This window comes from Bos javanicus, chromosome 26 (assembly GCF_032452875.1).
Source record: "Bos javanicus breed banteng chromosome 26, ARS-OSU_banteng_1.0, whole genome shotgun sequence".
Taxonomy (NCBI): Eukaryota; Metazoa; Chordata; class Mammalia; order Artiodactyla; family Bovidae; genus Bos; species Bos javanicus.
In genome coordinates this window covers 42,168,576-42,196,507 of record NC_083893.1, presented here as the reverse complement: position 1 = coordinate 42,196,507, position 27,932 = coordinate 42,168,576, and the positions used below count along the sequence as shown (strand labels likewise).

General features: G+C 43.4%; 2 protein-coding genes across 3 annotated transcripts in view; one reads left to right on the top strand and one right to left on the bottom strand.

Annotated features, from left to right (window-relative positions):
• ACADSB (acyl-CoA dehydrogenase short/branched chain) overlaps positions 1 to 27,932 on the bottom strand; it is a 52,446-nt gene that overhangs the window by 20,999 nt on the left and 3,515 nt on the right. The window lies entirely within an intron of this gene.
• Positions 10,065 to 10,962, top strand: LOC133239515 (protein lin-28 homolog A-like). Its single transcript, XM_061403792.1, has one exon. It carries the CDS (start codon positions 10,065 to 10,067, stop codon positions 10,668 to 10,670), a length of 606 nt encoding a protein of 201 aa, XP_061259776.1. The 3' UTR covers positions 10,671 to 10,962.

The following is a 27,932-nucleotide window of genomic DNA, read 5'->3' as shown; positions in this document are numbered from 1 at the left end:
CAAAAAAACCCCGGGGGACCAAATTCTTCTTAAAACCTGGAGAGAGGGGTCTCTCCAAGACCACCTGTTGTCAAAAGGGAAGGGCTCCTATAGAGTACATTTAACCACTCCTATTGCTGTCAAACTGCAGGGGATATCTAGTTGGGTACATTTGTCCAGACTCAAGCTTTTTCCCTCAGAAACCCTGCAGGTCATGAAATATATACAGAAATATATACAGAAAATAGTATACCTGTAAGCCAGAAGCTCTGAGATACCTGTTCAAAAGACAGGCACCATCAGACAGCTAAGTAAAATGATTTAGTGGGTTGGGTCCTATTTGAAGCCTTATGGGAACTTGGAAACACTCTTGTTCCCTTGCCTGACATGGTTCTTGACAACAGTCTGACTCTTGATACTCTTCTGACAGAACAACTACTTCCTGCTGCTCTTGGATCAATGTGCCAGAGCAGATAAAAGTTAATAGTAAGGAAACACAAGCCTAGGCTGTATACGGTCACCCTGCTTATTTAACTTCTATGCAGAGTACATCATGCGAAATGTCGGGCTGGATGAAGCACAGGCTGGAAACAAGATTGCCCGGAGAAATATCAATAACCTCAGATATGCAGATGACACCACCCTTATGGCAGAAAGTAAAGAGGAACTAAGAGCCTCTTGATATCAGAAAGTGAAAGAGGGGAGTGAAAAGCTGGCTTAAAACTCAACATACAGAAAACTAATATCATGGCATCTGGTCCCATCACTTCATGGCAAATAGATGGGGAAACAATGGAAACAGTCAGAAACTTTATTTTCTTGGGCTCCAAAATCACTGCAGATGGTGATTGCAGCCATGAAATTAAAAGACACTTGCTCCTTGGAAGAAAAGCTATGACCAGCCTAGACAGTATATTAAAAAGCAGAGACATTACTTTGCCAACAAAGGTCTGTCTAGTCAAAGCTATGGTTTTTCCAGTGGTCACGTATGGATGTCAGAGTTGGACTATAAAGAAAGCTAAATGCTGAAGAACTGATGCTTTTGAACTGTGGTGTTGGAGAAGACTCTCGAGAGTCCCTTGGACTACAAGGAGATCAAGCCAGTCCATCCTAAAGGAAATCAGTCCTGAATATTCATTGGAAGGACTGATGCTGAAGCTGCAATTCCAATCTTTGGTCATCTGATGTGAAGAACTGAGTCATTGGAAAAGACCCTGATGCTGGGAAAGATTGAATGTGGGAGAAGGGGATGACAGGGGATGAGATGCTTGGATGGCATCATCAACTTGATGGACAGGAATTTGAGTAAGCTCCAGGAATTGGTGAAGGACAGGGAGGCCTGGCAGTCCATGGGGTCACAAAGAGTCGGACACAACTGAGCAACTGAACTGAACTGAACTGCACAAGTCCAGGCAGAGAGGTGTCAACTGAACAAGCCCAGGTGATACTGCCTCCCTTATCAACATTAAGGAAGACCAAAGTTAACCAGGTTCCTTCTCTTTCTAGGTCCTTCAATAGCTATTGCTCTCCTTTACATCCCTTGCTTGTTTAACCTTTTGGTTAAGTTTCTGTCCTTTTGGCTCCAACAGCTTGATGTAAGGCTCATGATGGCTCAAGGAACTCAGCCCATTCCAGTGGAGAGTGGCCCAGGTCCCTACAGGTCCTTGGAACAGTCATCGAGGGACTTCTATACCTCTAGGGTCTGCGGTCCCTGTCTAGCAGGAGGAAGTTTCAGAAGAAGAGACCTTCAGCATCTTAAGAACAACAATGTAGAGTCTCTCAGTGGGGAATGAGACAGGTCTGGGATCTGGGACCCTTTGCTGCACTGCTGCAAAGCTTATACCTGAACAACCTCTCCTCCAGCAAGAAAATACAAAGAAACTAAATGGGATGAAAAATAACTGCCTGCATGAGCAGTTAGGGCAGATTCTGGGCAAAAGATACAAAGAGACCAAAAATCCCAACTGCAGTGTCTGAAGAGCCTGGAGCAAAAGCATGCGGCAGCACACACCACTTAAGGGGTGGGCAGACCACCTAAGCAAGCCACCCTCCTACCTGAGCCCTGGACACGTCCCTACCCTTTCCCATATAAGGAACAAGCGCAGCCTTCCTTGGGGGGCAGAGCAAGCAAGGGAACCTGTTGGTTTGTTCTCATACACCCCTACCCTGCAGCAGGAGTCCCAGTAAAGCCTGGCCTGAAAAAAAAAAGCATATGTAGTAATATATTGCAATATATTCTGTTAATAGCTTTGAGTGCTCACTGAAAAACTTATTGATAAAAAGAGGAAAAAAGAAACAAGAGTCACCATGTCTGACATCACTGTTAATCTCGCCTACATATGGGTTAGTCTTTGCAGTTCTGTGCCTAAGAGTACATGCGGTCTGCTCTGGGTTCTCCTGGGGAAAAGAAATACTGGCCAGTCAGGGGAAAAAAAAATGTGTCCATCTCAATTTTTCTGGCTGATTCTGTTTTGAGAATTAGGAGACAGACAATTCAGGGCAAAGTTGCATGGACCTTTTTTTTTCCTCATTAAAAGACAGAGCTGAGACATGAAAACTTGGGACTAGATAAAAGGTAGGGGGAAGACACCGCTTTTTTCCTGTTTAAACAGACGACAAGAATGAAAACACAGGACAAGAAGGAGTGAAGTAAGAAATGCAAATATGAAGGGGCCCCCCATCCGACTTCTCCGGGGGTGGGGCAGGGGAGTGTTGCTAAGCAGCAGAAGGAGACAGAGTGACCAGCAGTAGCAGGCACAAGGAGGGAAAAAGAGTGGGAGAAGGGGAGCTGGAGGTGAGTGTGGGTGCCCTTCTGGTCAGTGGCCTGATGGGGCCCTCAATCTATATTTGAAGGAATCAAAGAATGGGCCAAGCTACGTTCTCCACAAAATGCTCGGGCATCCTGCCTATTTCACGTCAAAAGCGGTAATACACTGCCCACATTTCTTATTTCTAGGGGAGATTTGCTTCACTAAACCCACTACAGAACTCACTGTACATCACCTTTCTACCAAAGCTGATCTTCAGCAGAAAACCCAGCACTGAGAAACTTAAGATGCCAGGGGGTCTTACTGCATCCAGTTTTCCCCGCTGACACAATTGTGACCCCCTTAGTCTCAATATTGCTACTGATAAAGTATATGACTGTCCAACCCATAGCAGTTACTTTAGACACAAGATAACAGGGGCAAACGTACTTTTAAGAAGTGGTGTACAAGTATAGGAGATTACTGAAGATATTCATCATAAAATAGTGGCTGTATATGCTAAGTGAATGGAATCCATTATAAACTAAAGCATTGAAAGATAACACCTCTCCTTTTGGGCAGAAAAAAAAAAAAAAAAGATTTCCTTTTAATACAGCAGTTCTTAATAAAGGAGATGTCTCCTTGCCTTGCCTTTAACAGCTCAGCCCAAGGTTTCCACGATGATTTTCGACTGCCCCCTGCCCTTCAGTGTTGACCTCAGCCTCTGCAATTTGGTGTCCACTCCATCAAAATGATTTTCCACGGTTATAACCCATTGCACCATATCATCACATTTTTTTGTATAGAGCAGCAATTGCTAGCTGAATGGAATAATGGTTATTTATGCCTTGCCAAATACTTTTTGAAGCTTGAGTCTGATCTGTTTCCTACTCAACCGCCCAGAGTTCTGCTGCACTCAGAAGTACTAATGATCAAATCTGGGGTCTGCAGGCTCCTATGGGCAGAACAACAAAGCCCATGAACACAGATGGGGGGAGAACTATATTTTATTTCACTAACCTCTAACTGGAATATTAGAGATTATGCTAATATTTGATTCAGTTCAGTTCAGCTGCTCAGTCGTGTCTGACTTTTTGCAACCCCATGAATCACAGCACGCCAGGTAATGCTAATCAGAGAAATCAGCATTCTTTGATCATGAATGTTGGCAACAAGTTACAGTCGTTATCATCTGTGACTGTCACCAAATCACAGATACCTTTACATCTGTTGAAATATTGTTGGGGGCTCATCACCACTTCAAAACTATACTTGTTATCCAAACTTCTGTCAGGTCTTACTTAAGAAGCACATATTCTTCTTTCGCAACATAAGGTATACGTATCACTTTTATGGTAACTGATTTCCTTTGTGATCCTATATATTTTATGCATTTTAAAACATTTTGAGAAAAGGTCTATATACCCAACTACATTGCTGTCTACCTTCCACAAACAGCACAAAAAAGCTTAAGAAGGCCCAACTGCCGAGTGTTCTGGCGAAACTTGTTTAACTCATCGAGTGAATCGCAGCCCTTCTCAGCTACGTTCTAGCTAACAAAGTGGTGTTGGAAACATCCTTCAAGTGTTTCGGTCAAGAAGCTTTCACACGTCTGAAAGGTAAAAAGGAAGACAGAGGAGAGGTCTTTTCCAAGGACACGATCGGGTATAACAAGACCTTGCAGCCTAGTAGCCGGTCCCCTCCACTGTGCCCTCCTGACTCTCCTCACTGAACATGTGCAAAAATCTTTTTTTTTTTTTTAATCCCATTAAGCATCAGACTTCACAAGAGTTCATTCCAACCAGTTTTTCTTGTTTTAACTTCTGACAATGAGAAACCTGACTATGGGCTCATGATCTAGGATGAATTTGCTTACTCAAACATAAAACATACCTGAAATCATTCAGAACAAACTACACCATGAGAATCAAATTAATCAGAGTGCTTGAGACCAGTTCTGTCTTTAGCCCCATGTACCCAGTCAAAGCCTTTGACTGTGTGGATCACAATAAACTGTGGAAAATTCTGAAAGAGATGGGCATACCAGACCACCTGACCTGCCGCTTGAGACATTTATATGCAGGTCAGGAAGCAACAGGTAGAACTGGACATGGAACAACAGACTGGTTCCAAATAGGAAAAGGAGTACATCAAGGCTGTATATTGTCACCCTGCTTATTTAATTTATATGCAGAGTACCTCATGAGAAACGCTGGGCTGGAAGAAGCATAAGCTGGAATCAAGATTGCCAGGAGAAATATCAATAACCTCAGATATGCAGATGACACCACCCTTATGGCAGAAAGTGAAGAGGAACTAAAAAGCCTCTTGATGAAAGTGAAAGAGGAGAGTGAAAAAGTTGGCTTAAAGTTCAATATTCGGAAAACTAAGATCATGGCATCTGGTCCCATCACTTCATGGGAAATAGATGGGGAAACAGTGGAAACAGTGTCAGACTTTATTTTTTTGGGCTCCAAAATCACTGCAGATGGTGACTGCAGCCATGAAATTAAAAGACGCTTACTCCTTGGAAGGAAAGTTATGACCAATCTAGACAGCATATTCAAAAGCAGAGACATTACTTTGCCAACAAAGGTCCGTCTAGTCAAGGCTATGGTTTTTCCTGTGGTCAGGTATGGATGTGAGAGTTTGGACTGTGAAGAAAGCTGAGCGCCGAAGAATTGATGCTTTTGAACTGTGGTATTGGAGAAGACTCTTGAGAGTCCCTTGGATTGCAAGGAGACCCAACCAGTCCATTCTAATGATCAGTCCTGGGTGTTCATTGGAAGGACTGATGCTAAAGCTGAAAGTCCAATACTTTGGCCAACGCAAGAGTAGACTCATTGGAAAAGACTCTGATGCTGGGAGGGATTGAGGGCAGGAGGAGAAGGGGATGACAGAGGATGAGATGGCTGGATGGCATCACCGACTCGATGGACCTGAGTTTGGGTAAACTCTGGGAGTTGGTGATGGACAGGGTGGCCTGGTGTGCTGCAATTCATGGGGTCGCAAAGAGTCAGACAGGACTGAACTGAACTGAACTGAACCCAGTCAAGACTGTTTCTGAAAGTTCTTTCTTCACCTCATCTCAGTGTGGTAGTGTGATTCGCTTGTAATGATTCTGAGACCAATTCCAACATCTGAGAGGCTTCCCCACACCAACAAGCAACTTTCCAGCACCTACTGAGGCTCCTTCTATTCAACTCGATTTTGACACTACAGACCTGTGAAAGCAGCTCTTTGGCCCCTTTCCTGTTTCCCCACTTCTGTCTTCTTCCCTTCAGAGAACCTGCTTAAAGAAATGAGAGCACAGAACAATTTAACCCAACTCCTGACTTACTCTCCAGAATGCACACCTTGCCTTGCCTACCCTGCTGATTCTTTTCCAAGAATGAAAGACTAGCTCTTCAACCCCAAGATAACATCTGAAGAGAATCAGCCAGTCTGCATACAATGGAGAAGGAGGCGGAATCCAACCTTCTGCCTCAGGGATTCACTGATATTCTTCCCCCTTTTTTCTCCCTCTTTAAAAACTGTCAGGGCTGAGCAGAATCTTTGGAGGTGGTCTCAGGACATGAACCCACCTTTCCCCCATATTTCCAGGTTTTCTGATTACAGCATCTTCCCTTTTTTCTGACATTTGCCTCTTGATTTTTGCCTTTGAGTAGCAAGTGCCAAACCTGAATTCAGTAACAGATTTTCGTACCCAATGTGGGGCTGGGCTCTGTGTTGGAGCTGCCAGCTGCAGTGACTTGCCCTTAAAATGGTGCATCATAAAACTGCTTAATCTTCGAGAAGATTCAAAGAAAGGATTTTTTGACAATTTCAGGTTTTTAGTAACTTTTAAATCATACTGTTGAACTAGGTAAGATATATAAAGTCTAATGGAAACTGATTTCATAAAATGTTAAAAAGAAACTAGTTGACTTGAATACACTGATGAATATGGTTATAACTTTTTGGTTTTGTAAAATATTATCACCTTTTAATCTTACTTTCCCAGATATGAGGAAACCCTTTCCCCTTAAGCTAATTATGACTGACAGCAATTTGGTAAATTATACATTTGTTAGCAGACTTGAAACATTTTTTCCTCTCCACCTGATCCCTCCAGAGATTGAAAATGCTTACGTTCCCAGCAGCTTTATCAGGGAAATTAGGAAGGCCACATCTTAACAGGTGTAAAAATCTCACAGTATTTTGGGGATCTCAAAAAGCAAGGACTTCACCTAAATCCACAGCGCAAAAATATATGACAAGCCCTTGGTATGGTTTTCCTGGCCCTGAGACTCCTTATCAAATGTTCTAGCACAGCCAATTTAAAGGAGCCACTATGATCAATCAACCAGATTCAGTTTACAAACAAGTTTAACCTTAATTTGGTTATATTTGATTAAAACAAGGGTAATTTTAGATAAGAGATGTTTCACTGGATATCCAATTCTGATTCTTTTGAGTTCAGTTGCTCAGTCATGTCCAACTCTTTGGGACCACATGGATTGCAGCACACCAGGCTTACCCATCCATCACCAACTCCCAGAGCTTGCTCAAATTCATGTCCATTGAGTCGGTGATGCCATCCAGCCATCTCATCCTCTGTCATCCCCTTCTCCTCCTGCCTTCAATGTTTTCCAGCATCAGGGTCTTTTCCAATGACTCAGTTCTTGGCATCAGGTGGCCAAAGTATTGGAGTTTCAGCTTCAACATCAGTCCTTCCAATGAATATTCAGGACTGATTTCCTTTAGGATGGACTGGTTGGATCTCCTTGTAGTCCAAGGGACTCTCAAGAGTCTTCTCCAACACCACAGTTCAAAAGCATCAATTCTTTGGCATTCAGCTTTCTTTATAGTCCAACTCTGACATCCATACATGACTACTGGAAAAACCATAGCTTTGACTAGATGGACCTTTTTAATATGCTGTCTAGGCTGGTCATAGCTTTTCTTCCAAGGAGCAAGTGTCTTTTAATTTCATGGCTGCAGTCACCATCTGCAGTGATTTTGGAGTCCAAGAAAATAGTCTCTGACTGTTTCCATTGTTTCCCCATCTATTTCCCATGAAGTGATGGGACCAGATGCCATGATCTTAGTTTTTTGAGTGTTGAGTTTTAAACCAACTATTTCACTCTCCTCTTTCATTTTCATAAAGAGGCTCTTTAGTTCCTCTTTGCTTTCTGCTATAAGAGTGATATTATCTGTGTATCAGAGGTTATATTTCTCCTGGCAATCTTGATTCAGCCTGTGCTTCATCCAGCCCGGCATTTCGCATGATGTACTCTGCATATAAGTTAAATAAGCAGGGTGACAATATACAGCCTTGATGTGCTCCTTTCCCAATTCAGAACCAGTCCATTGTCCCATGTCCGGTTCTAACTGTTGCTTTTTGACCTGAATACAGATTTCTCAGGAGGCAGGTACAGTGCCTGATTCTGATTCTTTTAACTGAGCTCTAAGACCCACTGCCCAGATAGTTCCTTGTTGTCATGCTACATACCTGTAAAGTTTAATCAAATTATTAAAAAAGATGTTCTATGCTTCTTTCAGAAGTTTGTCCCAGCAATCTACCTTAGGATGAATAATAGATGCCCCATGACCTGTAGCCCTGGGATTATATATACTGGAAGTGAAATGAAGTGAAAGTCACTTAATCATGTCTGACTCTTTGTGACCCTGTAGACTATACAGTCCATGGAATTCTCCAGGCCAGAATACTGGAGTGGGTAGCCTTTCCCTCCTCCAGGGGATCTTCCCAACCCAGGGATTGAACCCAGGTCTCCCACATTGCAAGAGGATACTTTACCAGCTGAGCCACAAGGGAAGCCCACTATTTAAAGAGCTATCTCTAATCAAGATGAAAGGACCTTTGGCTCATGTACAGTGAAGCTTTTTTAAGTGCTAATATTTATAAACTTTTTTATTGTGTATTGGGGTATAGCCAATCAACAATGTTGTGACAGTTTCAGATGAGTAGTAAAGGGACTCAGCCATCCATATACATGTATCCATTCGCCTCCCCAAGCCCGCTCTCATCCAGGCTGCCACATATTTGAGCAGAGTTCCATGAGCTATACAGTAGGTCCTTGTTAATTATCCATTTAAAATACAGCCATGAGTACCATGTCCACCCCAAACTTGCTGACTATTCCTTCTCCCTTGGCACCCATAAGCTCATTCTCAATGTCTGTGAATCTGTTTCTGTTCTGTAAGTTCATTGGTATCATTACTTTTTAGGTTCCATGGATAAGGGATGTCATACGGGATTTCTCCTTCTCTGTCTGACAATCTCAGGTCCATCCATGTTGCTACAAATGGCATTATATCTTTTATTTTTTTACAAATGGCATTATATCATTTTAATGGCTGAGTAATATTCCATTGTGTATATGTACCACATCTTTATTCTTCTGTTGATGGCCATTTAGGTTGCTTCCATGTCTTGGCTATTGTAAATAGTGCTGCAATGAACACTGGGGTACATGTATCTTCCTGGATCATGTTTTTCTCTGGATATATGCCTAGGAGTGGGATTGTAGGGTCATATGGTAGCTCTATTTTTAGTTTTTTTAAGGAAACACCATACTGTTATCCATAATAGCTGTACCAGTTTACATTTCTACTAACAGTGCAGGAGGGTTCCCTTCTCTCCACACCTTCTCCAACATTTCTTATTTGTGGATTTTTTGATGATAGCCACTGTGGCTGGTATGAGGTGATGTCTCATTGTAGTTTTGATTTGCATTTCTCCAATAATCAGCAACGTTGAACATCTTTTCACATGGCAGCTGAAGCTCCAATACCTTGGCCACCTGATGCAAAGAGCCAACTCACTGGAAAAGATCCTGATCCTGGGAAAGATTGAAGTCAGTTGAAGGGGGAGACAGAGGATGAGATGGTTGGATGGCATCACCGACTCAATGGACATGAATGTGAGCAAACTCCAGGAGATAGTGAAGGACAGGGAAAGCCTGACGTGCTACAGTCCATGGGGTTGCTAAGAGTCAGACACGACTAAGCCACTGAACAACAACAAATTGGCCACCTGTATGTCTTCTTTGGAGAAATGTCTATTCAGGTCCTCGGCCCTTATTCTGAGCAGATTGTTTGTGAAAATGACTCTTAGATTCGTTATTTCCCCCTTAAGAAGAGCCTTTGCATTGGCCTAGTCTGTAGAGGGGACTCCCGATCCCAAACACTCCAGAATAAGAAAAAGACAGTGGTGACATTGTGCTGGGGAAGATGTAGCTGCCTGTTCCCCGAGCCACCCCTTTGCCTCCGGACTTCTCTGGGGCCAGCAGCCACCCAAGCAGGGGCCTGGGGCCGCGGGCTCGGCCGACTACCATGGGCTCTGTGTCAATCCAGCAGTTCGCAGGTGGCTGCGCTAAGGCGCCGGAGGACGCGGCCTGTGCGGCGGAGGAGCCGCAGCTGCTGCACGGTGCCGGCAACTGTAAGTGGTTCAACGTGTGCATGGGGTTCGGCTTCCTGTCCATGACCGCCTGCGCGGGGGTCGCCCTCGACCCCCCGGTGGATGTCTTTGTGCACCAGAGTAAGCTGCACATGGAGGGCTTCCGGAGCCTGAAGGAGGGGGAGGCCGTGGAGTTCACCTTTAAGAAGTCAGCCAAGGGCCTGGAATCTCTCAGAGTCACTGGCCCTTGGGGGGTGTTCTGTATTGGGAGTGAAAGGCGGCCGAAAGGGAAGAATATGCAGAAACGCAGATCAAAGGGAGACAGGTGCTACAACTGTGGAGGTCTAGACCATCATGCCAAGGAATGCAAACTGCCACCGCAGCCCAAGAAGTGCCATTTCTGCCAGAGCATCGACCATATGGTAGCCTCGTGCCCACTGAAGGCCCAGCAAGCTCCCAGCTCCCAGGGAAAGCCAGCCTACTTTCCGGAGGAGGAAGAAGAGATCCATAGCTTTGCCATGCTCCCAGAGGCCCAGAATTGAAGCCACAGTGGGTGGGGGCTATCCTTTTGTGATCAGAAAGCTTTGAGGAGCAGGCATCAATCAGCAGAGTGGAGAAAGTGGGGACAGGGTGGGTAGGGGGCAGCTGGCACTGCCATATATCTGAGGCTGGAGTCCACAGCATCACCCCCTCTTCCCTCTTGGTGGGAAGAAGGGGTGAGGCAAAGAAACTCCAATTAGCTCTTTCCAAATGCATTATGAGGGCTTTGAGGGTTAACCCTCCCTGCATGCTTCATCTGAGTCTCCACCCCCAGATTCTCCAGCTTTTGAAAGTGGCCTGGTAGGGAAGTTGTTTTACTCTTAAAGAAGATTGTGGAATAATATTTCCCATATCAGAGTGTAAAGATTAAGAAGAGAACAGATTGATGGACCCAACCAACAAGCCACTACATTCCACGGGAGGAAACATCTCAGGGGGGCGGCAGGGTTTTCCTCGTCTTCTCTCCTCATAACCCCCTCTTGGGACAGAATGCTAAGAACTGTCCCAAGTAATGGGTTATGATGACAGGTAAAGGGGTGATTGAGGGAACAGCTGAGACTTGCTGCTTCTAAGCTCACTCTCACCCCATTCTGGGCCAACTCAATTTTATTTATTTGCTGCCTTGGGTGACTGTACCTTGGGTCCCACTTTCTCCAGGATGCCAACTGCACTAGTGTGCGAATGAGGTATCTTGTGCATTTTAGCTTTTTTTTTTTCCGTAATATAAATACTCTGGTTTTGTATTTTTGTGTATTTTAATCTAAGGCCCTCATTCCTGCACTGTGTTCTCAGGTACGTGAGCAATCTCAGGGATAAGTCAGCAGCAGCTCCGGGTCTGCACAGCAGGAATGCTTTTTGTTGCTGTATCATCAGAGAGAACAACTATTTGGAGTGTATAGCCTATTGAACTACCTCATTTTTGCCAATTACAGCTGGCTCTTCTGCCATGGTGTCCTCCTGAAATCCCTCCATCTTCAGCGTTTCATGAGAGACTAGGTTTTAACTGGGTTGCCCCATGACTTGGTCTCCTTCCTACTGAAAGATTGGAAATTGGTCTGAACAGGAAAACGTGGTGCAGAGAGGTTAGGAGAGGCTGGGCCAGGTAAGAAGTGCAGAGAGGGGAAGCCAAGATTAGGCAAAGGTCGTCTGTATGTGTGACAAAGGATTCCTGTTCCAGATCTATAATCCTAGGGCACATTACTCACTTTATATACCAGATCCATCCTCCACCTGACTGGGCTAGGCCGACCATGCACAACAGGGTGTGTGTGTTTTTATAAAAAAATGGAAGTTGGTAAGGAGAGGTTTATAAGAATAATGCCTCTGTACCCATCTTGAGCTGCCCAGGGATGGATATGTGAAGCAAGGACAAGATCTTTAACGATTCTGGGCTTTTCCTTCTTAGCTTCTGGAGAGACCATCAGCAATGGCTTCTTTGTGGTTCCCAGAGCCAGGGTCCTACTCTGCTGCAGCAGTGATTAGTCTCATGGCAGCTAAAGGAGAAAGGGCGGTGGGGGCGGCGGGTTCGTTTACAAGCTGTGAGATCACTGCAGACCTACCTCACTGCGTTGTCACGGGGCAAATGCAATAGAACGCATTGGGTGATGTGTGTCTGATCCTTGTCTCCCCCAGCTGCTGCCCCCCTCTAGTTATTATATTTGTCTGGGCTTTGTAGGACTTCACAAGTAGCTGATTTGGTGACTGCTAGGTGGCCTAGTTTGTGTAATGTGTTGGTCTTCTCCATGTTCTTTTGGGGTTTTATTGTTTACAAACTTTTTATATTGAGAAAAATAGCCAAAGCATCTTTGACAAAATGTTCTGCACCAGGCAAAGAGATCTGAAACATAAGCTTGGGGGCCCCTCTTGAAGTTGGGGGGGGTCTTGAACTACACTTTATTTTGTGTTCCCCTTCCTCTATTTCCTATTTCAAACAAGATCTGTCCTGAAAACTAGATTCCTATTCCCTCTTCTTTCCACCTTTGTGCCCCCCCGAAATAGACCATATACCTATACATTTAATTTGTGGGGTATCTGTGATTAAGTGATTTGTGCAAAAATCCTGAAAAAGCTAAGATTGCTCCATCCCTTGTTCCCAATTTCGAGTCCTGTCCATTCCTTGATGTAACTCATGCTAAATGGACTGATGTATTTGGTTGGATTAAGACCAACTCCAAAGGTAGAGAGGAGCAATGAAGGGGGCCTTCCATGTAGAAGGTGGGGCTGGGAGACCACGAAAGGAAAGATGAATGTATATCCAAGTCACTCAGGGACTTTTATGCAGGTGCAAGAAACTTATGTCAAAGTAGCCACAAGATTGTTTAATAGCAGACGGACGAATGTAACTCCATGCTTACTGCTAGAAACCAAAGCTTTGTATGAAATCTTGAATTTATGGGGAGGGAGGGAGGGAGGGTAGAAAAGCATGTACCCATCTGTTCTTTTCCTCATCCCTTCTCATTCCTGAACTGCAGGAGACATAGCCCATCAGGCTTTGGCGACCCCATCTGGGCAGTGTTTATTTGATGGCTGATTTTGCTGTGCCAGATACTTCCTTTCCCATTTGCTATCATTTTGTAACACACACGCTGACCCTTTTCCCTTTCCTTTGTTTTCCTTGGGAATATACAATGAATAAAACTTATTGGTACTGGGAAAAAAAAAAAAAAAGACAGTGGTGAGCAGCTGACACAGGGGTCTGGACCAGACCTGTAAGAGCTACTGCACTAATCTAACTGAACCATTTACTGAAGGCCCGTCTCCCCATGAACACTGAAGGTTTTTTTACTTCTAACCAATTATCGTTGCCCCTAGTATTTGGGACATTCCTCAGCCCACCCCAACGTGGCTTGCCACCCCCCCACCCCGCTGCCCCATCACCAGGATCTCTTCCCTACAAGATCAAGCATCCTCATGCTTTTCAAAATTCAATATACTCACTGCAGCTGACCCAGTTCAGCTGACCCCTCCTCCCTCCAGGCGTCCCATCTCTCTGACTCCCAGGACACTCTGCTGTCCTCCTCCTCCCACCCTGCCCGGCATTCCTCAGTCTCTCCTCAGTCTCCTCCTTTAGCTACTCCTCTGCCCCCTCCTTGACCCTGAAGTGCCAGGGAAGTTTGTCAAGACTCTCCTTTACCAAAAAAGTCAAGCTCCTCTTTGTGATGGGGCCCCAACCTTGGGCTGAGTTCAAGCTGCACTCTGTTCAGTTTTAGTAAGAATCCTGCTGGGTCACATTAATGAAAACCCCTCATCCTTGGTATCTGATCCCTTTGGTCCACCTGAAGCAAGATCCTGAAGAGCATGGGTTATTTCTTATTCCCCTTACTTCTGCTGTTTCTTTATAATTTTCCACCCACCAGCCCTCACCCCACTCCTTGGTTATAGACAGCCACTTTTCCTTGTTGCATTTGGAGCAGAGCCTCATCTCGCGCCCCCACTGCAAAACCCCAACGCAGAAGTCCCTTCCTGAATAAAGTCTTCCTTATTATCTGTTATAAGATTCATGAATTAGGCTTTTTTTTTTTTTTTTAAACAAGCTGTTGCCAAGTGGGTGGAGAGGAACAGTCTCCTCTACTTTACATGTACAAACTGGTGGAACCACTGTCGTAAGACATACATGTCCTAAGGCTCAGCAGTTCCACTGGAGCTCATACACCAAGTATAGACATGCAAAGAATGCTGTGACACCTGAAATGGGGGAAAAAATGAAGAATCCAATTACTTACCAACAAAGGAGTGCATAGGTTGTGGTACAGCACATTGACTTAACAGAATGTTTTAGAGCAGTTAAAGTGAACTACGGAGATACAAATATCAACATGGGGAAGTCTTGAAAATATAGTATTAAACACAAAAGGCAATTTGCAAAAGAATTTATTCAGGCAGATAGCATTTATGCACACTTTTAAATACACAGCAAATGTTAGTATACATTCTGTAAACACAGATGTAGTTTAAAAACAGAAACGGGAAGCATACACATCAACCTCAGGAGTGTGGTTTCATGGTGATTTCTCTTGGGTCAGGATTGCTACTTACATTGTGTGCGACTCATATGAGTTAGGCTATGTTCAGTAGGTCAAGATGGAGTCACAGGGGCCACTGTGGACTCCCACCATCTAGGAATTGTTCAGCAAAGTCTAAGGAAGGACATCACAAACAGGAGGAGCTCGTTACCCCTTGTTTGTCTGGTTTCCCCACTCTGACTAACCTGTGTTGTGTGCTGTGTGCAGTAAGCCGGGTTACACCAGCTACATTTTGTCTGGTCTGCCTTCCTGTGACCCTAACTCGCCTCACTGCTGGGCCCTGGTTGCAGGCTGCCTCCAAGGAGAGGGTGGAAGCGCAGGGTTGATGTCACAATTATTTCTTTAAAAAAAAAAAGTGGGGGGTATAGCTGAAGTGGGTGGTGTGGAACTGGGTACCAGTTATATTATTTCCCACACTTATCTGTGTTATTAGAAAGGCCTAATGATAAAAATTTTGATGTTAAGATGTGTTAAAATGTATAAATGCCTGAACCGCATAGTCTTCGGGCTTTTAAAGTAGGCTTGTTTTTTTTTTAAATGCTAGATGTAGCTGTTAATACATTCAGCATCACACTACAGAACAATTTTATGGATTTCTTAAATCTAACTACCGAATACCAGTTACACATAACTAAACTCAAGAAACTGGTTTATTCTGGGAACTTTTACCAATGACTATTAGTATCTTTGAAACAAGTCCCCTACCCACCCACCCCTACCACCACCATGATTTAAATTAGCTGTTGTCACTCCTGGCTACATACCCAGATCTTTGAAGGGAGCTTAGAGCAAGGGAGAGCTATTTCAGCCCCACTAATTCAAGCTCTGCTTCGAGACTCAGGGTGAAGCTGGGGGTTCCACATTTCTAAAAAGCTCCCTGAACTGTGTGAGTGAAAAAAAAATGTTGCCTTCCAAATCAGTAACAAAGGACATTGCAGCCACCAGGTCATGGCATTATAGCTGCCCCACAGGTGAGCCCCAAGAAAACTCAGGGAGAGAAAGCACGGGCAGGTGGGCCTGGACAGCTAAGGTTCATTATCAAAGGAGTGATTTCAGTGATCCCAAACTCTTGCATCTTCCTGCACAAAGTGAAGTCACTCAGTTGTGTCCAGCTCTTTGCGATCCCATGGACTGTAGCCTACCAGGCTCCTCCATCCATGGAATTTTCCAGGCAAGAGTTGCCATTTCCTTCTCCAGGGGATCTTCCTGACCCAGGGATCGAACCCAGGTCTCCTGTATTGCAGACAGATGGTTTTACCCTGTGAGCCACTAGGGAAGCCCAAAGAAAAGTGCTAAATTCACTAACTTGAGATGTCCAGTTTTCTTTTAATTAAAAGAAATCTTTTGATGGTCTGACTACCTGGTCTTCGTTGCAAAAGCTCCTATGTATCCTGGTTCCTCCCTTACCTCTCTGGACTGGTCCCTCAGAGTGAGCCAAGGGGATGCATTCCAGGCTAAAAGTCCTCAGAGTGTCCGCTGAATAAAACATCAGTTCAGTTCAGTTTAGTCGCTCAGTCGTGTCTGACTCTTTGCGACCCCATGAACCACAGCATGCCAGGCCTCCCTGTCCATCACCTCCCGGAGTCCACCCAAACCCATGTCCATTGTGTTGGTGATGCCATCCAACCATCTCATCCTCTGTCGTCCCCTTCTCCTCCTGCCCTCAATCTTTCCCAACATCAGGGTCTTTTCAAATCAGTCAGCTCTTTGCATCATGTGGCCAAAATACTGGATTTTCAGCTTCAACATCAGGCCCTCCAGTGAAGACCCAGGACTGATCTCCTTCAAATCAGTCAGCTCTTTGCATCATGTGGCCAAAATACTGGATTTTCAGCTTCAACATCAGGCCCTCCAGTGAAGACCCAGGACTGATCTCCTTTAGGATGGAAAGGTTGGATCTCCTTGCAGTCCAAGGGACTCTCAAGAGCCTTCTCCAACATCACAGTTCAAAAGCATCAATTCTTTGGCACTCAGCCTTCTTTGCGGAGAACACAATGGCAACCCACTCCAGTACTCCTGCCTGGAAAATCCCATGGGTGGAGGAGCCTGGTAGGCTGCAGTCCATGGGGTCACGAAGAGTCGGACACGACTGAGAGAATTCACTTTCACTTTTCACTTTCATGCACTGGAGAAGGAAATGGCAACCCACTCCAGTGTTCTTGCCTGGAGAATCCCAGCGACGGGGGAGCCTGGTGGGCTGCCGTTTACGAGGTTGCACAGAGTCAGACTCGACTGAAGAGACTTAGCAGCAGCAGCCTTCTTTATAGTCCAACTCTGACATCCATACATGACTGCTGGAAAAACCACAGCCTTGACTAGACAGAACTTTGTTGGCAATGTAATGTCTCTGCTTTTTAATATGCTGTCTAGGTTGATCATAACTTTCCTTCCAAGGAGTAAGTGTCTTTTAATTTCATGGCAGCAATCACCATCTGCAGTGATTTTGGAGCTCAGAATTAAGTCAGCCACTGTTTCCCCATCTATTGCCCATGAAGTAAGTAATGGGACTGGATGCCATGATCTTAGTTTTCTGAATGTTGAGCTTTAAGCCAACTTTTTCACTCTCCTCTTTCACTTTCATCAAGAGGCTTTTTAGTTCCTCTTCACTTTCTGCCATAAGGGTGGCATCATCTGCATATCTGAGGTTATTGATATTTCTCCCGGCAATCTTGATTCCAGTTTGTGCTTCTTCCAGCCCAGTATTTCCCATGATGTACTCTGCATAGAAGTTAAATAAGCAGGGTGACAACATACAGCCTTAACGTACTCCTTTTCCTATTTGGAACCAGTCTGTTGTTCCATGTCCAGTTCTAACTGTTGCTTCCTGACCCGCATACAGGTTTCTCAAGAGGCAGGTCAGGTGGTCTGGTATTCCCATCTCTTGAAGAATTTTCCAGTTTATTGTGATCCACACAGTCAAAGGCTTTGGCATAGTCAATAAAGCAGAAATAGATGCTTTTCTGGAACTCTCTTGCTTTTTCGATGATCCAGCAGATGTTGACAACTTGTTCTCTGGTTCCTCTGCCTTTTCTATAACCAGCTTGAACATCAGGAAGTTCACGGTTCACATATTGCTGAAGCCTGGCTTGGAGAATTTTGAGCATTACTTTACTAGCGTGTGAGATGAGTGCAATTGTGTGGTAGTTTGAGCATTCTTTGGCATTGCCTTTCTTTGGGATTGGAATGAAAACTGACCTTTTCCAGTCCTGTGGCCACTGCTGAGTTTTCCAAATTTGCTGACATATTGAGTGCAGCACTTTCACAGCATCTTTTAGGATTTGAAATAGCTCAACTGGAATTCCATCACCTCCACTAGCTTTGTTCATAGTGATGCTTCCTAAGGCCCACCTGACTTCACATTCCAGGACGTCCGACTCTAGGTGAGCGTGAGTGATCATACCTTTGTGATTATCTGGGTTGTGAAGATCTTTCTTGTACAGTTCTTCTGTGTATTCTTGCCACCTTTTCTTAGTATTTTCTGCTTCTGTTAGGTCCATACCATTTCTGTCCTTTATTGAGCCCATCTTTGCATGAAATGTTCCCTTGGTATCTCTAATTTTCTTGAAGAGATCTCTAGTCTTTCCCATTCTATTGTATTCCTCCATTTCTTAGCATTGATCGCTGAGGAAGGCTTTCTTATCTCTCCTTGCTATTCTTTGGAATTCTGCATTCAAATGGGTATATCTTTCCTTTTCTCCTTTGCTTTTCGCTTCTCTTCTTTTCACAGCTATTTGTAAGTCCTCCTCAGACAGCCATTTTGCTTTTTTGCACTTCTTTTTCTTGGGGATGGTCTTGATCCCTGTCTCCTGTACAATGTCATGAACCTCCGTCCATAGTTCATCAGGCACTCTGTCTATCAGATCTAGTCCCTTAAATCTATTTCTCATTTCCACTGTATAGTCATTGGGGATTTGATTTAGGTCATACCTGACTGGTCTAGTGGTTTTCCCCACTTTCTTCAATAAGTCTGAATTTGGCAATAAGTTCATGATCTGAGCCACAGTCCGCTCCCGGTTTTACTTTTGCTGACTGTATAGAGGTTCTCCATCTTTGGCTGCAAAGGACATAATCAATCTGATTTCAGTGTTGACCATCTGGTGATAAAACCGTAATTCTCAACTTTTACATTGTGCTTTTTTTTTTTTTTCAATCGACAGATGATTCTAATATGTAATAATAGCATGAGCCAGAATTTGTGGTTTTCACGCTTGACTTCGGAGAGTAAAAACTCAACCCCCTCACAACTTTCTAAAGCCAAGTGATCCACTTGTCCAACATAAATGATCCACGAATGTGCCTTCCCCGATCCCCCTACACCACACCCTCAGCTACCCTACTTAAAACTTTTTGGTTTGACCAGATCTTCAAAAAAGCTATCGCCTTATCTCCATCCAGCCTCCCATAGGGGAGCTTCTAACACACCCATCTGGTATTCTTCACAGACAAACATAAAGCAAATAGAAACACAGTTGTTTATTTTCCTCCAGGCGGTCCTTCCAAAAGAGAGCACACTATGTACCCCGAGCACACTATGTACCCTATTCTGGTTTCTCCCAACCCCAAGTAGCAATATATACTAGAGAGGTTTCTAACATGTAACATAATTCCCTTTGTTTTCATAAGTAATGCTGCACCAAGGAAGTTCTTTGCTGTGAATGTGTCCATCTGTACCTTGACTGTGGACTTGGTTATACAAATCTGCAAGAGATAAAATATCACAGAAATATATGTACATACTTTTTTGGAAGAGAACTTCTCTACCCCTTTGGGTTTTTTTTTTTTTTTTCATTTTTAAACTTTTAATCATAGCTCCCTAATCTAAGTCAGTCTTCTTAATGACAGAAGGCATAATCTTACATCCCTTTGTCTTCATACCCTTCCTCTCAATTAAGAACAAATGTCTTACCCATTGTCTAGGGAGCTCTTGTGTGTTTAGAAGAACTAATTTTTAGTAGACTATTCTACCCTTGCTTGAATCCTTTTCTTTCTCCAAGTCTTTTCTTCAAAGAATATTTATTGAATATTTATTATATATCAACAATCACTGTACGTCTTTGGAATATTGCAAGTGCTATGGTAAAATGTGCACAAGATACAAAGTGTAAAGAAGGGAGTGATTTCTTCTGAGTATGCTTCCTTTTTGTTTTGTTTTCATTTTTTTTTTAAATTTTTTTAAATTTTATTTTTTAACTTTACAATATTGTATTGGTTTTGCCATATATTGACATGAATCTGCCACAGGTATACACGTGTTCCCCATCCTGAACCCTCCTCCTTCCTCCCCATACCATCCCTCTGGGTCGCATTTATAGATTCAATGCAATCCTTATCAAGCTACCAACGGTATTCTTCACAGAGCTAGAACAAATAATTTCACAATTTGTATGGAAATACAAAAAACCTCGAATAGCCAAAGCTATCTTGAGAAAGAAGAATGGAACTGGAGGAATCAACCTGCCTGACTTCAGGCTCTACTACAAAGCCACAGTCATCAAGACAGTATGCTACTGGCACAAAGACAGAAATATTGATCAATGGAACAAAATAGAAAGCCCAGAGATAAATCCATGCCCATATAGACACCTTATCTTTGATTGGGATGACCCCTTTGGGTTCTAATGGTAGGGGTTGGGGTCGGGGCGCTGGAAAATAACTGACAATAGATTTACAAGAGAAAAGAAAGTTTGTTTATATCTGCACAGCTACTATTAGGAGGCTGTTTAAATATAGATAATGCTCTTGAGGCTGCTGAATGGTCAAATGGTTTAGGGTTAGAGTAATTTTCATACCACTTTGGTGGGTTGTTATTTCCTTGTTATTACAATAATATCAATTTTCTGGTTTCAATAACTGTACTCAGTTCAGTCGCTCAGTCGTGTCTGACTCTGTGACCCCATGAACACACCAGTCTTCCCTGTCCATCACCATCTCCTGGAGTTTACTCAAACTCATACCCATCGAATTGGTGATGCCATCAATGAGTCAATGAGTCAACTCTTTGCATCAGGTGGCCAAAGTACTGGAGTTTCAGCTTCAGCATCAGTCCTTCCAATGAACACCCAGGACTGATCTCCTTTAGGATGGACTGGTTGGATCCCCTCCAGTCCAAGGGACTCTCGAGAGTCTTCTCCAATACCACAGTTCAAAAGCATCAATTCTTTGGTGCTCAGCTTTCTTCACAGTCCAACTCTCACATCCATACATGACCACTGGAAAAACCACAGCCTTGACTAGACAGAACTTTGTTGGCCAAGTAATGTCTCTGCTTTTTAATATGCTGTCTAGGTTGATCATAACTTTCCTTCCAAGGAGTAGGTGTCTAGGTTGATCATAACTTTCCTTCCAAGGAGTAGGTGTCTTTTAATTTCATGGCAGCAATCACCATGTGCAGTGATTTTGGAGCCCAAAAGAATAAAGTCTGACACTGTTTCCCCATCTATTTCCCATGAAGTGATGGGACCAGATGCCATGATCTTTGTTTTCTGAATGTTGAGCTTTAAGCCAACTTTTTCACTCTCCACTTTCACTTTCATCAAGAAGCTTTTTAGTTCCTCTTCACTTTCTGCCATAAGGGTGGTGTCAACTGCATATCTGAGGTTATTGATATTTCTCCCAGCAATCTTGATTCCAGCTTGTGCTTCTTCCAGTCCAGTGTTTCTCATGATGTACTCTACATATAAGTTAAATAAGCAGGGTGACAATATACAGCCTTGACGTACTCCTTTTCCTATTTGGAACCAGTCTGTTGTTCCATGTCCAGTTCTAACTGTTGCTTCCTGACCTGCATATAGGTTTCTCCTACTGAGATGTAACTATCGGAGAATCAAAGAGTGATGGACAAGGGAATCTCTGTCTCTACTATCTGTGTTTATTTAACTTTCTGTGAATCTAATTATATATTTCAAAGTAAAGTTTCTTTAAAAGATGCTGCAAAGAGTAACTTTTGATCTACATAATTTCACATCTGTGCATTTTATTTCTACCTGCAGCCTAAGAATTCTCTAGCAAAGGGCAAAATAAACTCAAAATACTGATAAATTTTCCCTAATTGTGCTTCGCAGCAGTTAAACCATTCTCCCTCCCATTAGCAAATATATCATGGTTCCTATGTCCCTAGCATCTTGCTAAAACAGCTGGTAGGCCAATGTTTAGGTCTCTGTATGCCTCTCATAAGTTAAAAAAAAAAAACAAAAAACTTGTGTCATACTGTTCTTATACTTGTCTTCATTTACAAGTCTGCACACGATGGTGTGATCACTCACCTAGAGCCAGACATCCTGGAATGTGAAGTCAAGTAGGCCTTAGGAAGCATCACTATGAACAAAGCTGGTGGAGATGATGGAATTCCAGTTGAGCTATTCCAAATCCTAAAACATGATGCTGTGAAAGTGCTGCACTCAATATGTCAGCAAATTTGGAAAACTCAGCAGTGGCCACAGGACTGGAAAAGGTCAGTTTTCATTCCAATCCCAAAGAAAGGCAATGCCAAAGAATGCTCAAACTACCGCACAATTGCACTCGTCTCACATGCTAGTAAAGTAATGCTCAAAATTCTCCAAGCCAGGCTTCAGCAATATGTGAACCGTGAACTTCCAGATGTTCAAGCTGGTTTTAGAGAAGGCAGAGGAACCAGAGATCAAATTGCCAACATCTGCTGGATCATCGAAAAAGCAAGAGAGTTCCAGAAAAACATCTATTTCTGCTTTATGGACTATGCCAAAGCCTTTGACTGTGTGGATCACAGCAAACTGTGGCAAATTCTGAAAGAGATGGGAATACCAGACCACCTGACCTGCCTCTTGAGAAATCTGTATGTAGGTCAGGAAGCAACAGGTAGAACTGGACATGGAACAACAGACTCATTCCAAATTGGAAAGGAGTACATCAAGGCTGTATATTGTCACCCTGCTTATTTAACTCATGTGCAGAATACGTCATGAGAAACACTGGGCTGGAGGAAGCACAAGCTGGAATCAAGATTGCTGGGAGAAGTATCAGTAACCTCAGATATGCAGATGACACCACCCTCATGACAGAAAGTGAAGAAGAACTAAAGAGCCTCTTCAAAGTGAAAGAGGAGAGTGAAAAAGTTGGCTTAAAGCTCAACATTCAGAAAACTACAATCATGGCACCCAGTCCCATTCAGGTCAGATCAGTTGCTCAGTCGTGTCCAACTCTTTGCGACCCCATGAATCGCCAGCACGCCAGGCCCCCCTGTCCATCACCAACTCCTGGAGTTCACTGAGACTCACGTCCATCGAGTCAGTGATGCCATCCAGCCATCTCATCCTCTGCCGTCCCCTTCTACTCCTGCCCCCAATCCCTCCCAGCATCAGAGTCTTTTCCAATGAGTCAACTCTTCGCATGAGGTGGCCAAAGTACTGGAGTTTCAGCTTTGGCATCATTCCCTTCAAAGAAATCCCAGGGCTGATCTCCTTCAGAATGGACTGGTTGGATCTCCTTGCAGTCCAAGGGACTCTCAAGAGTCTTCTCCAACACCACAGTTCAAAAGCATCAATTCTTCGGTGCTCAGCCTTCTTCACAGTCCAACTCTCACATCCATATATGACCACAGGAAAAACCATAGCCTTGATTAGACGAACCTTTGTTGGCAAAGTAAAGTCTCTGCTTTTGAACATGCTATCTAGGTTGGTCATAACTTTCCTTCCAAGGAGTAAGCGTCTTTTAATTTCATGGCTGCAGTCACCATCTGCAGTGATTTTGGAGCCCAGAAAAATAAAGTCTGATACTGTTCCACTGTTTCCCCATCTATTTCCCATGAAGTGGTGGGACCGGATGCCATGATCTTTGTTTTCTGAATGTTGAGATTTAAGCCAACTTTTTCACTCTCCACTTTCACTTTCATCAAGAGGCTTTTGAGTTCCTCTTCACTTTCTGCCATAAGGGTGGTGTCATTTGCATATATGAGGTTATTGATATTTCTCCCGGCAATCTTGATTCCAGTTTGTGCTTCTTCCAGCCCAGTGTTTCTCATGAGGTACTCTTTATAGAAGTTAAATAAGCAGGGTGACAATATACAGCCTTGATGTACTCCTTTTCCTATTTGGAACCAGTCTGTTTTTCCATGTCCAGTTCTACCTGTTGCTTCCTGACCTACATACAGATTTCTCAAGAGGCAGATCAGGTGGTCTGGTATTCCCATCTCTTTCAGAATTTGCCACAGTTTGCTGTGATCCACACAGTCAAAGGCTTTGGCATAGTCCATAAAGCAGAAATAGATGTTTTTCTGGAACTCTCTTGCTTTTTCAATGATCCAGCAGATGTTGGCAATTTGATCTCTGGTTCCTCTGCCTTTTCTAAAACCAGCTTGAACATCTGGAAGTTCACGGTTCACATATTGCTGAAGCCTGGCTTGGAGAATTTTGAGCATTACTTTATTAGCATGTGAGACGAGTGCAACTGTGCAGTAATTTGAGCATTCTTTGGCATTGCCTTTCTTTGGGATTGGAATGAAAACTGACCTTTTCCAGTCCTGTGGCCACTGCTGAGTTTTCCAAATTTGCTGACATATTGAGTGCAGCACTTTCACAGCATCATCTTTCAGGATTTGGAATAGCTCAATTGGAATTCCATCACCTCCACTAGCTTTGTTCGTAGTGATGCTTTCTAAGGCCCACTTGACTTCACATTCCAGGATGTCTGGCTCTAGGTGAGTGATCACACCGTGATTATCTGGGTCGTGAAGATCTTTTTGTACAGTTCTTCTGTGTATTCTTGCCCTCTCTTCTTAATATCTTCTGCTTCTGTTAGGTCCATACCATTTCTGTCTTTTATCGAGCTCATCTTTGCATGAAATATTCCCTTGGTATCTCTAATTTTCTTGAAGAGATCCCTAGTCTTTCCCATTTTGTTGTTTTCCTCTATTTCTCTGCATTGATTGCTGAGGAAGGCTTTCTTATCTCTTCTTGCTCTTCTTTGGAACTCTGCATTCAGATGTTTATATCTTTCCTTTTCTCCTTTGCTTTTCGCTTCTCTTCTTTTCACAGCTATTTGTAAGTCCTCCCCAGACAGCCATTTTACTTTTTTGCATTTCTTTTCTATGGGAATGGTCTTGATCCCTGTCTCCTGTACAATGACACGAACCTCATTCCATAGTTCATCAGGCACTCTATCTATCAGATCTAGGCCCTTAAATCTACTTCTCACTTCCACTGTATAATCATAAGGGATTTGATTTAGGTCATACCTGAATGGTCTAGTGGTTTTCCCTACTTTCTTCAGTAGATTGGGAAACAGTGGAAACAGTGGCTGACTTTATTTTTCTGAGCTCCAAAATCACTGCAGATGGTGACTGCAGACATGAAATTAAAAGATATTTACTCCTTGGAAGGAAAGTTATGACCAACCTAGACAGCTTATTAAAAAGCAGAGACATTACTTTGTCAACAAAGGTCCATCTAGTCAAGGCTATGGTTTTTCCAGTGGTCATGTATGGACGTGAGAGTTGGACTGTAAAGAAAGCTGAGCACCGAAGAATTGATGCTTTTGAACTGTGGTGTTGGAGAAGACTCTCAAGAGTCCCTTGGACTGCAAGGAGATCCAACCAGTCCATCCTAAAGGAGATCAGTCCTGGGTCTTCATTGGAAGGACTAATGTTGAAGCTGAAACTCCAATATTTTGGCTACCTGACGCGAAGAGCTGACTCATTTGAAAAGACCCTGATGTTGGAAAGATCGAATGCAGGAGGAGAAGGGGACAACAGAGGATGAGATGGTTAGATGGCATCAGCGACTCAATGGACATGAGTTTGGGTAAACTCTGGGAGTTGGTGATGGACAGAGAGGCCTGGCATGCTCTGGTTCATGGGGTCGCAAAGAGTCAGACTCGACTGAGGAACTGAACTGAGCTGAACTGAAAGAATTACTATAAAAGTATGTTAACACAGTGGGATATAATTACACACCTATCAGAATGGCTATACTAAAACAATCTACTGAGAACTCCAACTGCTGGCAAGGAGGAGAAACAGGATCTCCTGTACCCTGCTGGGAAGAATGGACAATGGTAGGGCTAAGGTGAAAAACAGTTTCAAAGTGAAAGCAAAGTGAAAGTGTTAGTTGCTCTGTCCTGACCAACTCTGGGACCCCATGGACTGTAGCCCACCAGGATCTCTGTCCATGGCATTTTCCAGAAGAATACTGGAGTGGGCTGCCATTTCCTCTTGAAAATATATATGAGTTACTCCAAAAAGGAAATAGAAGAAGAGGAGGAAGGTCCTTCATACCAAGATAATACATACAAGATTCGATAATACATACAAGATTAAATGTCAGTTTGCTTAATTATGGGCTTCTCAGGTGGCTCAGGGGTGAAGAATCCACTTGCAATGTAGGAGATGAAACTTCGATCCCTGGGTCAGGAAGATCCCTGGAGGAGGGCACAGTAATCCACTCCAGTATTCTTGCCTGAATCACCCCATGGACAGAGGAGCCTGGCGAGCTATAACAGTTAATGGGGTCACACAGTCAGACACGACAGAAGCGACTTAGCACGCATGCATGCGCTTAATTATGTTCATTTCTTGTTACTGCTTTAGGTTAATTAACCTAATCAAGATGAGAACTGTAATTTTCTGAGGTTTTTATGCTCCATGAGAGGATAAAGGCGTAATATGGCATATAAACAGTTCTATAGATTGATAGGTCAATTAACACAGAATTTAGATTTGGAAGATACAGCTCCTAGTCAATTCTGACTAAACATAGGATAGCCATTTAAGATCTGACATAAGTACTGCATACCTCATTGTAGGTTTTAAAGCTGGTCCTTTTTCTGTTTTAATATGCTCGAGCCAAAACTTTAGCAACAGAATCTCTTGAATCCCTGCATGCTTTCTCTCCAAACAGTAGCTTCTCTTCTAAGGTGTTCCCCAAAACTACTGAACATGTAATCTCTCCCTTCCATTACTCTCTAGCTCTTCATTCCAGTCACTAGTAGTTCCTAACAATGCCACCACCTTCTAGAAGAACAGCAGACTGCCTCAAGAGTGGGCTAAATCAACCAAGACAGAGTACAGTGCCAGGAACCAGCATAAAGGAGACCTGTTTGCCTTCTGTGTAACCTTTGCAAGTCAGCACGTTCTCCTTCCCAAACCACCAGTGCACAAAAATGAAAGTGTCTCTTTCAATTCTGGTTTCCTCCGTGTGTATGCCCAGCAGCGGGACAGACACGTGTACCCCAAAGTTCACTGCAGCACTGTTTATAATACCCAGGACATGGAAGCAACCTAGATGTCCGTCAGCAGATGAATGGATAAGAAAGCTGTGATACATATACACAATGGAGTATTACTCAGCCATTAAAAAGAATACATTTGAATCAGTTCTAATGAGGTGGATGAAACTGGAGCCTATTATAAAGAGTGAAGTAAGCCAGCAAGAAAAACACCAATACAGTATACTAACGCATATATATGGAATTTAGAAAGATGGTAACGATAACCCTGTATGTGAGACAGCAAAAGAGACACAGATGTATTGAACAGTCTTTTGGACTCTGTGGGAGAGGGAGAGGGTGGGATGATTTGGGAGAATGGCATTGAAACATGTATAATATCATATATGAAATGAATCGCCAGTCCAGGTTCGATGCATGATACTGGATGCTTGGGGCTGGTGCATTGGGATGACCCTGAGGCATGGTATGGGGAGGGAGGGGGGTTCAGGATGGGGAACATGTGTACACCCATGGCGGATTCAAGTTGATGTATGGCAAAATCAATACAATATTGTAAAGTAATTAGCCTCCAATTAAAATAAATAAACTTATATTTAAAAACAAATAAATTAATAAATAAGGAAAAACAAATGAAAGCAGAGATTAACTTCCCTTTATTTCCAAAGGAATCTTAAAAGAAGGAATTATTAAAGAATCTGGTTTTTCAATTGTGCAATTAACTTGGCTCCAATACCTTCTGGGAGCTGGTAGTTTCTTTGACCCTTCCTCCTCTTCAGGGAAACCAGGCTGGTAGCAGATAAAACAAAGAACGGAGTTAGCACAGCTAAGTTGCAGAACAGGCGTGGCACAGTCCAATGCCAGCAGGGGCCAGGTGGCCGCCAAAGCATGACGACAGCGCTAGTGCCTCAAGCAGTTATTCATGGTTCAGTGAACCAAGGTTTTTAATCCAGCATCATAAATTTTCAATCCAGCATCATAAATTTACCCTGGGTTAGGGGGCTGTATTTGGAACTTCTCAAAAAACATTTGCCTTTGCTTTCCTTA